The sequence below is a fragment of the Eptesicus fuscus genome, chromosome 6 (assembly GCF_027574615.1).
Source record: "Eptesicus fuscus isolate TK198812 chromosome 6, DD_ASM_mEF_20220401, whole genome shotgun sequence".
Taxonomy (NCBI): Eukaryota; Metazoa; Chordata; class Mammalia; order Chiroptera; family Vespertilionidae; genus Eptesicus; species Eptesicus fuscus.
The window spans coordinates 5,294,825-5,308,565 of NC_072478.1; the positions used below are offsets into that span (position 1 = coordinate 5,294,825).

The 13,741-nt window shown below is 50.6% G+C and overlaps 1 protein-coding gene across 1 annotated transcript in view; it reads left to right on the forward strand.

Annotated features, from left to right (window-relative positions):
* Window positions 1-12,845: 12,845 nt before the first annotated feature.
* GFPT2 (glutamine-fructose-6-phosphate transaminase 2) overlaps window positions 12,846-13,741 on the forward strand; it is a 42,401-nt gene continuing 41,505 nt past the window's right edge. The window contains exon 1 of the mRNA XM_008158664.3: window positions 12,846-12,905. Within this exon, the coding sequence (XP_008156886.2) occupies window positions 12,899-12,905 (7 nt within the window). The 5' untranslated portion in view covers window positions 12,846-12,898. The remainder of the gene's footprint in view (window positions 12,906-13,741) is intronic.

Consider the following 13,741-nt stretch of genomic DNA (forward strand, 5'->3'; position numbering starts at 1 on the left):
TAACCATCCTGCACCGACCTAAGTAAAAGAAGTATGTGTTTATCCATTTTACCTTTTACCTAACCTCAGAGACTTCCCTGCTTTGCTTTGTCCCGCCTCCCTAATCTATCACCACTGGATCTCATGTAACCCCCTTACTCTTCTCCTTTGCTTCTGAAGTTTAAAATGAGGTGAAGGCCGAAACCGGTTTGGCTCAGTGGATAGAGCGTCGGCCTGCGGACTCAAGGGTCCCGGGTTCGATTCCGGTCAAGGGCATGTACCTTGGTTGCGGGCACATCCCCAGTAGGGGGTGTGCAAGAGGCAGCTGATCAATGTTTCTCTCTCATAGATGTTTCTAGCTCTCTATCCCTCTCTCTTCCTCTCTGTAAAAAATCAATAAAATATATTAAAAAAATAAATAAATAAAACAAAATAAGGTGAAGACTGCCATTCTCCAGAGCACTTTGTCAAACCGTTGAGATTTTGCTTCTCTGCAATTCTTTGGCTCAAATAAACTCATGAAAATGTCCTGCAGATTTGGATGTTTCTTATGTGGACACCAGCCTCATGTCTTTTTTGGTATCAGGACACATGATCCCAGTGCCCACAGTCTCCACTGCTCTCTACCATCTTTTGTTTCCTTGTCTCCACTCATCTTCCTTCCTTGCATTACCTGCTTGGACCTGGGGCACGAGTCCGAGACCAGGTGTAGCAGATTAACATGGAATACTACGCTGCTGTAAAAAAGAAGGAACTCTTACCATTTGCAACAGCACAGATGGACACGGAGAGCATTATGCTAAGTGAAATAAGCCAGTCAGAGAAAAATAAGTATCACATGACCTCACTCATTTGTGGAATATAATGAACAGCATAAACAAAAATAGAAGCATCAAACAAACGGTCAAATCTCAGAGGAAAGGCAGGTGAGGGTGGAAGGGGAGGGGGGTAAGAGATCAACCAAAGGACTTGTATGCATGCATATAAGCATAACCAATGGACACAGACAGTAGGGGGGTGAGGGCCTGTGCTGGGGGGCGGGAATGAGCTGGGAGAGGTCAATGGGGGGGGGGAGACACATGTAATACTTTCAACAATAAAGAATTAAAACACACACAAAAAAACAATTATGCAATTCTTACCTCTGTGCTTGACGTGCTTTTCCCTATTTTGCGTGTGTGTGTGTGTGTGTGTGCGTGTGTGTGTGTGTGTGTGTGCGCGCTTGTACAGACTGAGCTCCTTCTGGATGGATACAGGGTTGGTTTCCTCTCTGCATTCCCTGGCCTAGCACAGGTCAGGCATGTGGAAGTGTCCAGAACATTTGCGGGATAGAAGCCCAACCATGCTTATTTCACCTCAGCGTCATGAATGTGAAGCCTCCTCTAGATCTGGCAGGAACCCCAAGACGTGCCTTTTTGTCCCTGAGGAAATATGGGCCTGAAAAAATGGAGCCTGAAATAATTACGCTGCTCAGAGTGGGGTGAAGTTGGGTGGTGTGGGGGCATTCAAAGGCAGGCCAGCCATCACCAGCCCCTGCCTCCTCACCAGACCTCCAGGCCCCTACAGCACTCTCCACTCACCACTGTCCCAAAGCCAGCGCTCCATGCAATCTCAGATGTCTGCTCGTCCCACACACTCCCCTGCCCTGCCCTGGCTGAGCAGAGCAGAAACCCAGCTTTTCCTGGGTGCAACGGCACCAACACAGGTGTTCCTGGGCCAGATCCAGGCTTTGCAGCATGATTTGAAATTTTTTCTAATCAGAAATCAAACTCCAGCTACAAGACAGTATTTGTAGTACCACCATATTGTCCTGTAACGACTGTATGTGCAAAGAATAATGAGAAGGGAGCATAAAAATTGACAGAGATTAGCCCTTAAATTTTTGTATTTTATTTTTCCTAAAATGAATATGTATTTCTTCTGTGAGAAAAAAGTTAAACAGGTTGATAATTAGCCTTATTTTAAAAAAAATTAACTTTCAGTTATAAACGAACACACTAGACCAGCCTAGTGGCAGACCTCCTCCTCAGTGTCTGCAGGAGAGTGACTGGCGAATGAGCCGCCGTGGCTGCAGGAACTCCTTAGGCAGGTCACCTCCGTGCAGCCCTGGCTTGTGCTGAAGGGGAGGGGGCTCTCTCTTAACTCAGTGCTGAGGCTGAGGGGCGGTGGGGGGGAGGGGGAGCGTGCAGCGGTCTGGCAGCCCGAACCGGAGCTGCATAGCTTTCCCCCTTGACTGTGTCCCAGCCTAGCTTCTGAGGCCTTCCTCCCTATCCCCCCAAGGCCCTCACTCTGTGGAGGGATCTCTGCCTCAGTTTCCCACCCAGCTATCCATTTCTGGCTGTCCTTGAACCCTGACCAATCTCTCAGACCCTCCTAGCCATGAGCCTTTTGCACCCCACCCACTGCCCATGCATTTCACTCCAGCCCACAGGAGGGAGAAGGGAGGAGGCGGACTCAGAGGCTTCCTACCTAGCCAGTCTTTGTCCTTCTGATCTGAGGCCTAAGCTGAGGTCAGCTGCTCTGAGGCAGGGCACTCCACCTGGGTCAGGACACCTCAGGTGTCTGGCTTGAACTCCCCAAACCCCATCCACTGTGGACACTGTGAGAAGAAACAAGTCATCTTTTCTGTCAAAAAGCAGTTTAGACAGCCACCATTTTGGACTGCATGACATGGCAGCCGCCATGTTGGCCACATGGCTTGCAGCTCCCTTGGGGGCTGCCATCTTGAAACAGCAAAGGCCAACCCTCCCTTTGAATTAGCCAATCGAGAAAGACTGTGTGCCTGAGCTCCAATCAAAAGCAAAGGACAGGTCATGTGCGTCAGGGATTATAAAGCCGAGCAGACCACCTGCTCGGTGTGCACGTGCTTCCAGATCATGTGTGCACACCCTTCTACGTAGAAGTAAAGATATTTGCCTTGCTGGTTAGCTCCCGAGTATGATTTGTGTTCTACCAGGACCCCTGAATTTGGGGGCTTGCCTTATTTCTGACAATTTGAGGGCACATCCAGGATACCATTTGTCATCACAGGGAAATTGGACCTCTCTCCTGGGGAGGTGTGCCCTGCTGCCAAGTTGCAACAGCCTCAGTGAGGAGGGACAGCCATTACCCCTGGGCCAACTATGAGCTTGGGATCAAGAGTCAGCCAGCAATGCAGAAAGGGCCTAAGCAAGACCCATGGCAATCAGGTAACCTCATGCATGAGCCAAGGTAGGAAATTGGACTGAGTACTACTTTCGTGATTGGGTATCTTCAGAGGTCGGGCATATGTGACTGGGATGTGTCTTGGACATAAAGCGAGTGCAGAGTTCTGATCTGTGGTTCCATTCTCCTGCAAGGGAAGTGACCAGAGAAGGACAAAGCAGATCTCGGGGAGTACGAGAAACCTCCAAGATGGGGGGGTTGAGTACATAGTCACGAGAGACCTGCCGAGGATGGGAAATAGAAATTCTAGGCCTAGGGAATACATTCCCCTGAAATAGTCCATTGGGAGAATGCTGAGATTCTGGGGAGACAAGTTCCCAAACAGGGACAGAAGACATTGCTTTTGTGAGCGCCTATATGAGAGTGTTTGTTGATGTTTTATGTCTCTTTGTTTTTTGTTTAATTTGTTTAAAGATGGGGCAAGTCCTGCTTTGGGGAAGCCCAGTTATGTGTGGTGAGGCTGAACACATGACTGAGATTGCAGGAACGTCCCAGCACCTGCCAAGAATCCTTATTCTTGGGGATTCATCCTGCTCTCCCTGGGAGGGTGTTGGCCCGCCAGAAACTCTTAGCTAGTGAGATTTCTGTCTGTATGTCTGTGATGCAATTTTGGCTAACTTTTAGAAACTTTAATTTGCTCTTTCCTGATTTATGATTTTGCTGTGCTGGGTTAAAATGTTAAGATTCTAAGGTTAATTTAAAAGTGTAAAATTTGTGAAGGTTGCAACCCAGGGAAGTTAAAACAAAGGCCAGCTAATTCCAAGCCTAACAAAGTAGGAGGGGAAAAATAAATTTTTAAAAAAGAAGGCCATTTTACTCTGAGCAAAAGCCCAGAGATTTCCAAGCAGCAGAAAAGGAGGTGGTACTTGCCCAACTCGGCAGGGTGGAGAAATTTGCAAAACCCGGCCCAGCATCACATCCATGAAACATCTGGTTGGCAGAGTTGGTATTAATGGAGACCGGGACCAGGACAGGACTGGGACAGGACCAGAATGGAACCGGGACGGGAAGTGGGTGGCCCATGTCTGGTTGTCATGTCACAAACCCGTGCAGGCCAGCAGAGGCAGAACTGAGGCTAGCTATGAAGCAGTCACAACTCTGCAGCTTCTGTGCCCTTGAGGGTAGGACAGCAAGGAAATGGGCAGGTGGTAAGCGTGTCCTCTCAGTGTTTTCTGAGATATTCAAAGTATATCATATCTGTGACATTACTAAAATATAAAAATTTAATACCCAAATTGAAAATAATTAATTCTGTGGTCAAGACCAAATCTTTAATGTTACAACTGGTTTAAGTTTTAATAATCTTTAAATTGGGTATATTGGACAGCTTTTCCAAATGTAATATTTTGAGAATTTAACTGAGAAACAGCTTTGTGACACCTCAAGAGCCCTGAGGTGACACAAAGATCTACTCTCTCCCTAAAAAGAAATATTTTTGAACTAAATTAGACCAATACAATATACTTGAAATTACATAAGGAAGTAAGCTATGCAGGCTGGGTGGTTCTTGCTTAGGGGCATATGACTCCCAGCCAGATGAGTGTGTCCTTCCCTTGAACAGAAAGGGCAATCATGGTCATTGGTCAAGAAAATGCTTTAGGTAATAATTGGCTTTAAAATCTCAAAGTTGTTAAGATATAATAAATAGATGTAACTAAAATGAAGAATTTGGATAAAGCCTTTTTAGTAATAATTACAAATATGTTATTAATGAAAGTACAATCACTCAAGAGGAGACTGACTGTTCTCTGTTGGAGGAAGGGGCCAGCCTGTAAAAAAAAAAAAAAAAAAAAAGCCTAAAAGAGAATAAGGGCAGATAGAAATGAGACCCTTGCCTGCCTTTCCCTCCCTATGCGGCCAGGGGAATGATTTGAAAGTTGGCTATGGCTCTCTGGGAAAGAGAGCACCTGGCTGGCCCTGGTGTGCTTCCAGCAGATGTAAGATTTCCAGACCCGGGGGCCCCAGTGGGACTCAGAACCTAAACAAGGCCTTCAATATTCAGAAGGGCAAAAAGAAGGGCCTTCCAAATTTTACCAAAGACTAAAAGATCAAATGAGAAAGTACTCTGGGCCAGACTCTGAGGACCTGTTGGGCCAAGAAATATTAAAAATTTCATTTTGTCACAATAGTTGGCCTGACATTTCAAGAAAACTGCAAAGGTAGAGAACTGGAAGGATAAAAGTGCAAAAAAGCTGCTTAAAGAGGCTCAGAAGACCTATGTACATAAGAATAAGAAAGGCAAAAACAGAAAACTAACATAATGTTCACAATTTTAAAACAAGTGGCCTAGGGAAGGGCTGGCCTGGAGGGCCAGAAACAGAAGCCACAGCAGTAACCTTAACATGTTATCTCTAAGGAAAAATCTGGCAGTTTAAATCCAAGCATCTAAGGTTTGGGAACAGCCTGCTCCCTCCTCCCCCTGCCTTTTCTCTAGCCTCATATGCCTACACATAATTTCCCAAAAGTCTTAATTAACTTAAAGGCTTTGGAGAATTGCTGCGCTAAATGATAAACATCTAAATTTTTTTTTAAAAAAAAACTGAAACATTAATTGCTAGACACGTTTTAATTTGCCTGCTCTTAGTTTTTATCACAGAAGATCTCTTGTACTTCGTTGAAGGTATATTTTCTTGAAAGTAAAAGTGCATTTAAAGTATGTTCATAAATGTTAATCTAAGAAATGCTGGCTGTTTACTTTTTAGTAATCATTGAAAAATTAAGGTTTCTAAGAATGAAGAATTCTAATACATTTTAAAGAAGAAAAAGAAAGAAAAGGTCTGTACAAGTTGCTGATGGTATGACAGAAAGAAAGAATATTAGAGTAGAAATACTTAATGGAAGGACTGGTTATGGTTATGCATTTTGGAGGAAAAAGAAGGTGGTTTCTAAAGGTGGTTATTTCTGGAAGTTGTAAAAGTGTTTTTGAAAGTTTTAAGAATGTACGTGGAAGTTATAAGAAGTTTATAAAAAGAAATGTTAAAAGGAAATTGATTAAATGATACAGGCCAGTAAGCCAGGACAATCAGAACAGGGAAACTGAAATATTAAAACAGCAGTTTGCAACCATCTAGAAAACTCTATCTTCCCTAAACCGAGGACTCTTACGAGTAAATGATTTGTATTTTGCCTCCCTAAATAGAGGGTAGATAGCTTATGTCAAAGTACTCAAGGAGACTGATAGTAGAAATCCAATTAGTTATATATAATCTTTTGGTAAAATCAAGTATGACAACCTTTCTAGGGTTTCAATTTTAAGAAAAACTTTTATTTTATTTTACCTAGAATTGGCTGTAGGTGATTCCAATAGGCCCTGGAATGCCTCAAGATCTTCCTACAATGGAAACTAGGGACCAATTTCTTAAGAACTATGTACTGGGTATCTCTTCTACTTTAATCTCTCTCAGGTTAGAAGGCCTCCTGACCCAAGGCCCTCTTGAGTTTCAGGTTCATCACCATTGACTGGAAGAATACATTTGTTCTAATCAAGACTTGGAAGGGAAGCAAGTTGGAACCCTCTTGGGAAGGACCTTATCTGTCTTGCTTACCACAGAGACTGCTGTTCAGACTGCAGAGTGAGGTTGGACCCATCACACACGGGTTAAGGGTGGACACACCTCAACTTGTACAGCCATCACAGGACATATCCCCTTGAAATTGATGCTAAAAACTGTGAGCTGTCTTAATAACCATCATGTACTGGGCTCTATTTGCTTTAGGAATCTGGCAAATTGCAGGGGCTTACAATGTGGGCTGGAGAAATGTGTACAATCTGGATCATGCTTACCCAGTTAAGTTATTGATTATAGATAACTTGAATGACTTGGATATTTCAGCCTTTAGGTCAAAAGATTGGCTAGGACTAGATTTAGGAATAGATGTCACAGGATCCCCTAGGCCACTGCCACCACCATGCAAATAGAAGTAGGATATAAGGGAAGGAATGCCTGGGTGAAATGGATTAAATATTCTGCACACGCCCTGAATAAAAGCAACTGTTATGCTTGCGTGGCAGGAAGGGTAGAGGCCCAAGTGGTCCCATTTCCATTCGGATGGACCTCAGACAGTAACGGGATGGAATGTACCAGGAGGAAACCGCCTGGGGACAGGCTTTCTGTAAGACGCTTGTCCTGTTCCCATCCAACAGAGGTAAAGAGCAAGGACCCCCCAAAACGATCTGGCCCCATCCGCTGACGTAAACTATACCTCCTGCCTCACAAGGGCGGGGAACAGTACTCGGAGTTTATGAGAAATTTATCCGGATCCGTAAACGACCGAATATCCTCAGAAGCCAATCATGCTGCCCTGCCAATACCCGTGCTGATGTTTGGTGGTGTCATGGGGGACCCTGACTTGGGCCTTGCCCAGGAGTTGGAGTGGAACTTGCGCTCTGATACAGTTGGCTACCCCTTTCACGTTGGCATATCCTAAACCTTTTTCAATGGACAGACAGACTAGGAAGAGGAGAGAGTCTGGGGGGCTCCTTTGATCCCCATATATACACAGGTCCCACTGGGGTTCCAGGAGGAGTGCCAAGGAGTTTAAGGGTAGAAATCAGATTGCCACTGGGTTTGTCCTGTGCTGGTGGCCACTGTGAACAAGAATGTGGTGGATTAATTATATTTTCTAGAAGCAGCAAAGGCTTGTTAACTACACTCGAGATGCAGTAAAAGGTACAGCTGAACAGATAGATGCCAGCACCAGAATGACCTGGGAGAATAGGTTGACCTTGGATACGATATTCTGACAGAAAAAGGAGGAACATGTGTAATGTTGGGGGCCATTGCTGTACATTCATCCCTGACAACACAGCACATGGACCGTCACTGAGGCCCTAAGGCACTGGCAGCTTCAGTGACCAGTGAGCTGGAGCCTGGAACCTAGGGTCCTTTCTCTGATTCCCTAGAGCGATGGTTTGGAAAGTGGAAGGGAGCGATGGTGTCACCTTCACCCCTTTGATTAGGATCTACAGTGATGGGATCATCCCACGTATGGAGGGTCTTATCCAAGGGTTAATTGAAACTGCATTGACCAAACAGCAAATTAGTGTTCTCCTAGACACTGTAGAGCAGGAAAGTCAATGGATGTCAGCCAAATTTGAAGAAAAGAGTTTAAATAAAGAAAAGGGGGGAATTGTGAGAAGAAACAACTCATCTTTTCTGTCAAAGAGCAGTTTAGACAGCTGCCATTTTGGACTGCGTGACTTGGCAGCTGCCATGTGGGCTGCATGGCTTGCAGCTCCCCTGGGGGCCGCCATCTTGAAATGGCAAAGGCCGACCCCTCCCTTTAAATTAGCCAATCGAAAAAGACTGTGTGCCTGAGCTCCAATCAAGAGTGAGGGACAGGCCGAAACCGGTTTGGCTCAGTGGATAGAGCATGGGCCTGTGGACTCAAGGGTCCCAGGTTCGATTCCGGTCGGGGGCATGTACCTTGGTTGCAGGCACATCCCCAGTAGGGGGTGTGCAGGAGGCAGCTGATCGATGTTTCTCTCTCATCGATGTTTCTAGCTCTCTATCCCTCTCTCTTCCTCTCTGTAAAAAATCAATAAAATATATTTTTTTTTAAAAAAGAGTGAGGAACAGGTCATACACATCAGGGATTATAAAGCCGAGCAGACCGCCTGCTCGGTGTGCACGTGCTTCCAGATCATGTGTGTGTACCTTTCTACGTAGAGGTCAAGATATTTGCCTTGCTGCCTGGCTCCCGAGTATGTTTTGTGTTCTACCAGGATCCCTGAATTTGGGGGCCTCCTTATTTCTAACAACACCATTCAAGGACCACCTAGAATCTCTGGCTTAAGCCAGATGAACTGATTTAATGCAGGGCTCCCAGCCCAGGCCTCAGCATGTTGTGTCCCCATCTCCCCGGGCCCTCCACCAAAGCCTGGGAAGCCCTGTGCTCCATGGCTCCGGGCTGGGTCTCTGGGCTCAAGGAGCTGCCACCCAGCTCTGCCTGGCATTTCTGCTTTCAGAGAGGTACCAGGAGATGGGGAGGAACAGATGACCGCCCCTGATCGCCCAGAGGCCACGCCCAGCTGGGGCAGTTGGAGACCGGTGAGGATGCTAATGACAACATGGGAACCAGTGAAAGCCCAGTCGGGACTCCTACAGGAGTTAGAGGGCAGCCCTCACCATACCATGGACCCCAACCCTCCCCAGCCCCCAGCGGAAATGTCACAAGAAAAAGCACCTGAACAGAGCCCGTGGCAGGTGTATCGCAGGCATATTCCGCGTCTACAGGACAGCCATGGGATCAGCCATCCTAGGGTAGAGAATGGGGAGCAGATCTCTGGGTTGTTTGGGAGAAGCCAGATCAGTGAGCAAATCTCCCAACTACATAAAAGTTTACTTGAGGTTTGAAAAAAAACACCCACAAGTGAAAAAGACATGTCTGTGGCTGCTATTTGCAGTTCGCAGTGCGCAGTCCCATCCTCCTAGCCAAAGGGGTCAAGGTCATGCCTGGAAAGTGGGCCTGAACCAGCTGTGGAGATCAGCCTTGGCACTGGACACCACATCCCACTGGCCCCACCTCAGTGATGTGGAATTTTTGGACTGGAACCCGGATTCTTTGTCCACCAGAGTTGAAGAATGAATCCACGGACAGAGGGTAGTATAGCAAAGGTGGAGATTTATTGAAGAATAAGTACAGACTCCCACATGGATAGAGGGAAAGAGCCCCACAGAATGGACTCCCACGTGTGAGGAGCGGGGAAAGGGTCCTACCGACTTCCTGTTTCCATGGTTTATAAAGGCTGCAGTTCCTGTGTCCTGATACTAGTATCCCCTCTGATTCGTCAATATATTCCCTTTCGAATTGGTTACTATAGTGACTCCTGAGGCCCTCCTCCCTCATTGTCCTCCTATTCCTTCTGGGCTTTCTTCCTTCTTTATTTTGACCTTTTTTGGCTACTTCCAGTTCCCTTGTCTTATGGAAATATACCTGTTGCTGCTTCCTTGTCTTATGTAAATACCACAGTTGCTGCTCCCTTGTCTTATGGAAATGTAGCGGCACCTGGCTTCCTTGTGTTGTGGAAATGTACCTTCTCCCCCTCTGTAGCCCCATGTTTTTTTCCATGGACCCCAATTCTAAAAATTCCCTAAACCTGCCTATGTTCCCCTAAAATTCCTGTTTCACCAGCAGGTCCTGTGTGCCTCTGTCTCCAGTTGCTCAGGCTCACCCTCACGAAAGCATGAGTGCGGGGCCAGGATGGGGAGGCATTTACCCCAGGTCCCCTCTCCTCCTTCCCCCGACAGGGCCAAGCCGGCCTCCCGTCCAGACTAGCCCCCAGCGTCCCAGCTGTGTGACTTTGGGCAGATTGCTTAATCTCCCCAAACCCCAGGGGCTGGGGCTGTACCTGGGCAGGAGGAGGCTTCAGCCTGCGGGACCTTAGGGGCTGGGGCCACCAGCTGCTGACGCTTCCTTGGACCTCAGCTTGCAGTTCCAGGTTGAAGTGATCAGGACTTTACTTGGTTGCAAATGGAAGAAGTCGCTTCAGAGTGCCCTCAAGCAAACAGGAACTTCCTGAGAAGTTCAGGGATAGATCCTGGCTTCCGAACTGGCTGAATCGAGGGCCTCCAAAAATGACAAGAGGGTCCCCAGCATCACCAGTCTACCCTGCGGGCAGCTGCACCACCACGAAGGGGATAAACTCATCTCTCCCGCTGGTTTCCCCATCAGGATGCTATGTGGCCCAGCCCAGGCCGCTGTCCTCCCAAAGAACTCTCAGGGGCTGGTCTCCCTAGCAGTGGGGATGCCGGGCGAGCAGCAGCTTCAGATGCCTCCACAAAGGAGAGCTGTGAATGCCAGAGAAGGATGGGGGGCAGATCCAGACCCTGCTAGAAGCCGGGGGCTCCCTAACATCAGAGGGCCCACTGACATCACCCATCCTCGCCTCAGTCACAGAGGGCGGAGGCTGGTCTGGGGTCTGGAGCTCTAGCCCCCAGCTGGGACCTTTGCACATGCCTGTTCCTGCCTCCCTCCTGGAATCTGTCCCCTTGGTAACCGCCCTGGCTCTCCATGGACCTGTACCAGTCCCAACCCCAGCCCAGTCCTGGCAGAGCCTGGCACCCTCCCCATATCCCAACTGGAACTGTCTGGCTCAGTGTGACCCTGGACACTTTGAAAGTGCAGGAGGGCCAGGCTGGACCTATTTCCACTCAGTATTGAATCACTAGCACCAGGACAGGCATGAAGCAGCTGCTCAGGAATGAGGGCGACCCTGCAAGTGGAGGCTGAGGGGCGAATGCAGAGGCTGCGCCACACCCCATCAGGACGATTCCAGCCGAACCCCCTCCTTACGGTCACTGAGCCCCAGTTTCCTCATTGGGTAAATGTGTACAGCAGACACCTCCTCCCCTCAGGGCCTGCAGAGCTACAGGAGTTAATGAGAGATTACATCAGGAAACGCTTTGGACTGTGATGTAAAAAGTTTCGTTTGGTTCTCCACCATGGCCGGGAGGATCTGTTCAGAGTTTCAGGATTTCTTTCTTTCTTTCTTTTTTTTTTTTTTTAAGTAAAAAACACCAGATGGCTTCAAAGTACGCAAATGTTGGGCCAGTCCTCGTGACCTCCCACGGGAGACCGAGGCAGGAGCGCGGTAGGGAGGGGAGGGGACAGCCGGGAACCAGGGCGGGGAGCGCCGGCCCCTGTGAGTCACGGGGCGGGATTGGGGCTCTGGGCTGGGGCCAGGAGCCCCCGGCGCGGGGCAGCTGCGCGGACAGCCCGGCCTGCCCGCTGGGGAGGGGCGGCTTCCCCGGCGGCCCCGCTTGGCTCCGGACCCGGGACGTCCTGGCCTCCGAGCTCCAGCTGTGCAGTGAGACCAGGCGCGAGCCCTGCCACCGCCGGCGCTGCCTAATTGTTTTGTTTGTTTGTTTTAAATGTAAGCCTCAGCCGAGGATATGTTTTTATTGAGTTTTAGAGAAAGGAGAGAGAGAGAGGAGAGAGAGAGAGAGAGAGAGAGAGAAGAGAGAGAGAGAGAGAGAGAGAGAGAGATCCATCAATTACCTCCTGTAGGCGCCCCAACCCGGAATGGAACCGCATCCTTTCGGTGCAGGAACAACTCTCCCACCACCTGCCCCCCAGCCAGGGCTCTGCTGCCCGTTCTGTCCAAGTCCCGCTCCACCTCCAGGAGCCTCCGTCTTCTCATCTGCCGACCAGGGGCCGGGTCCTCTCCTCATTAGGCGGGACCGGGTCCGGGCCTCCGTGTCCTGGTCTCAGGTGTGCAGAGAGGAGGCCGGGCCGCGTGTCACGCCCGGCGTGCTCGGTGCCTTTCACAGACGGTCCCGATCCGCCCCGCCACCCGGCGTTGGTCCATCGCCACCCGGTTTACAGACCGGGAGACAGGCACCTGCCCAAGCCCCGCGCTCCTCGGCGTTTGAGGCCGAGTCAGCCCTCCCTCCCCAGCCCCGAGCCCCCAGCTCCTCTCCAGGACCCGCTGCCCACCGCCCGCTTTCCAGACGGGACTGGCGCCTGAAGCTGCCCCTCGCCCCCTTCCTGGACTCCAGGGGACCCCGTCCCACCGTTGTCACGACAACCGACGGCCAATGGGGAGCAGGGAGGGGAGGAGGCTCCGCCCCGCCCCACCTCGGCCCCGCCCCCGGCGGCGGGCTCGGGGCTATAAGGCCGGCGGCGGAGCAGCGGGAGTCCGAGAGCGCCGGGCGCGGAGTGCGGGTGTTTGCAGAGAGGAGCCCAGAGCGCGGAGGGCGCGGGAGCGGCCACCATGTGCGGTGAGTGCGGCCCCTCCGCCGGCGCCCCCGCCTCCCAGCGCCTGAGCCCGACGGTGGGCTGCCGGCACCGGGGAGCGTCGCGGGAGGGGAGCGTCGATGGGTTTGGGCCCCCCAGTGGCTGGTGGGGGGAGGGGAGTGCCCAATCCCGGTCGTGTGTTTGGTGAGGGCGACCCAGCCCGGTCCACACAGAGGGGAGGGAGCTGGCTGCGTCCGCTCCTGGAGGCTGCACCGCAGTGGGGTCCGCACCCCCGCCCGGTGAGGGCGCTTTTCTCTTCTTGCCCCAAGTCTCCCTCAAAGGCGGCCACGCGCATCCCCGGCGCGGGGTGCCCAGCCGGCTCTCAGTGCCCGGCGCCCCCCCAAGGAGACGCGACCCCACCTGCGCCTCCCGCCCCATCCACGGCAGCGTCACGCGTGGCTCAGGGTGCGCTCGCCCCAGGCCTGCGCACCCACCTCGCATCCCATCATGAACCTCTTGTCCCTGGAAGTGTTGATTCCGTGCGGCCGCCTCTTTGCGAGATCGAGCTCTGGGGCGAGGCGCAAGGAAGAGGCAGCAATGACCGCCAGCCTCAGGCTGAAGCTGGGAGAGGGGGGTCCAGGACCCGGAGTGGGGACGGGCTTCAGGCTCCCCGGGTACCGCGGCGACCCGCCGTCGGGCGAGGTAGCACTGCCGTGGGGAGGGCGGCTGCGGCCCTTGTGCACATCTGCAACTCCTCGCTCCCTGGCCGGGCCGCCTCCGAAAGCCGGGAACTTCTGCTGGGACAAAAGGTCACTGTGCCTTTTTTTCCCTGAGTAGGATTCAGTTACCCACTCCAGCCTCCTGTGGCTGGAGGACCTGG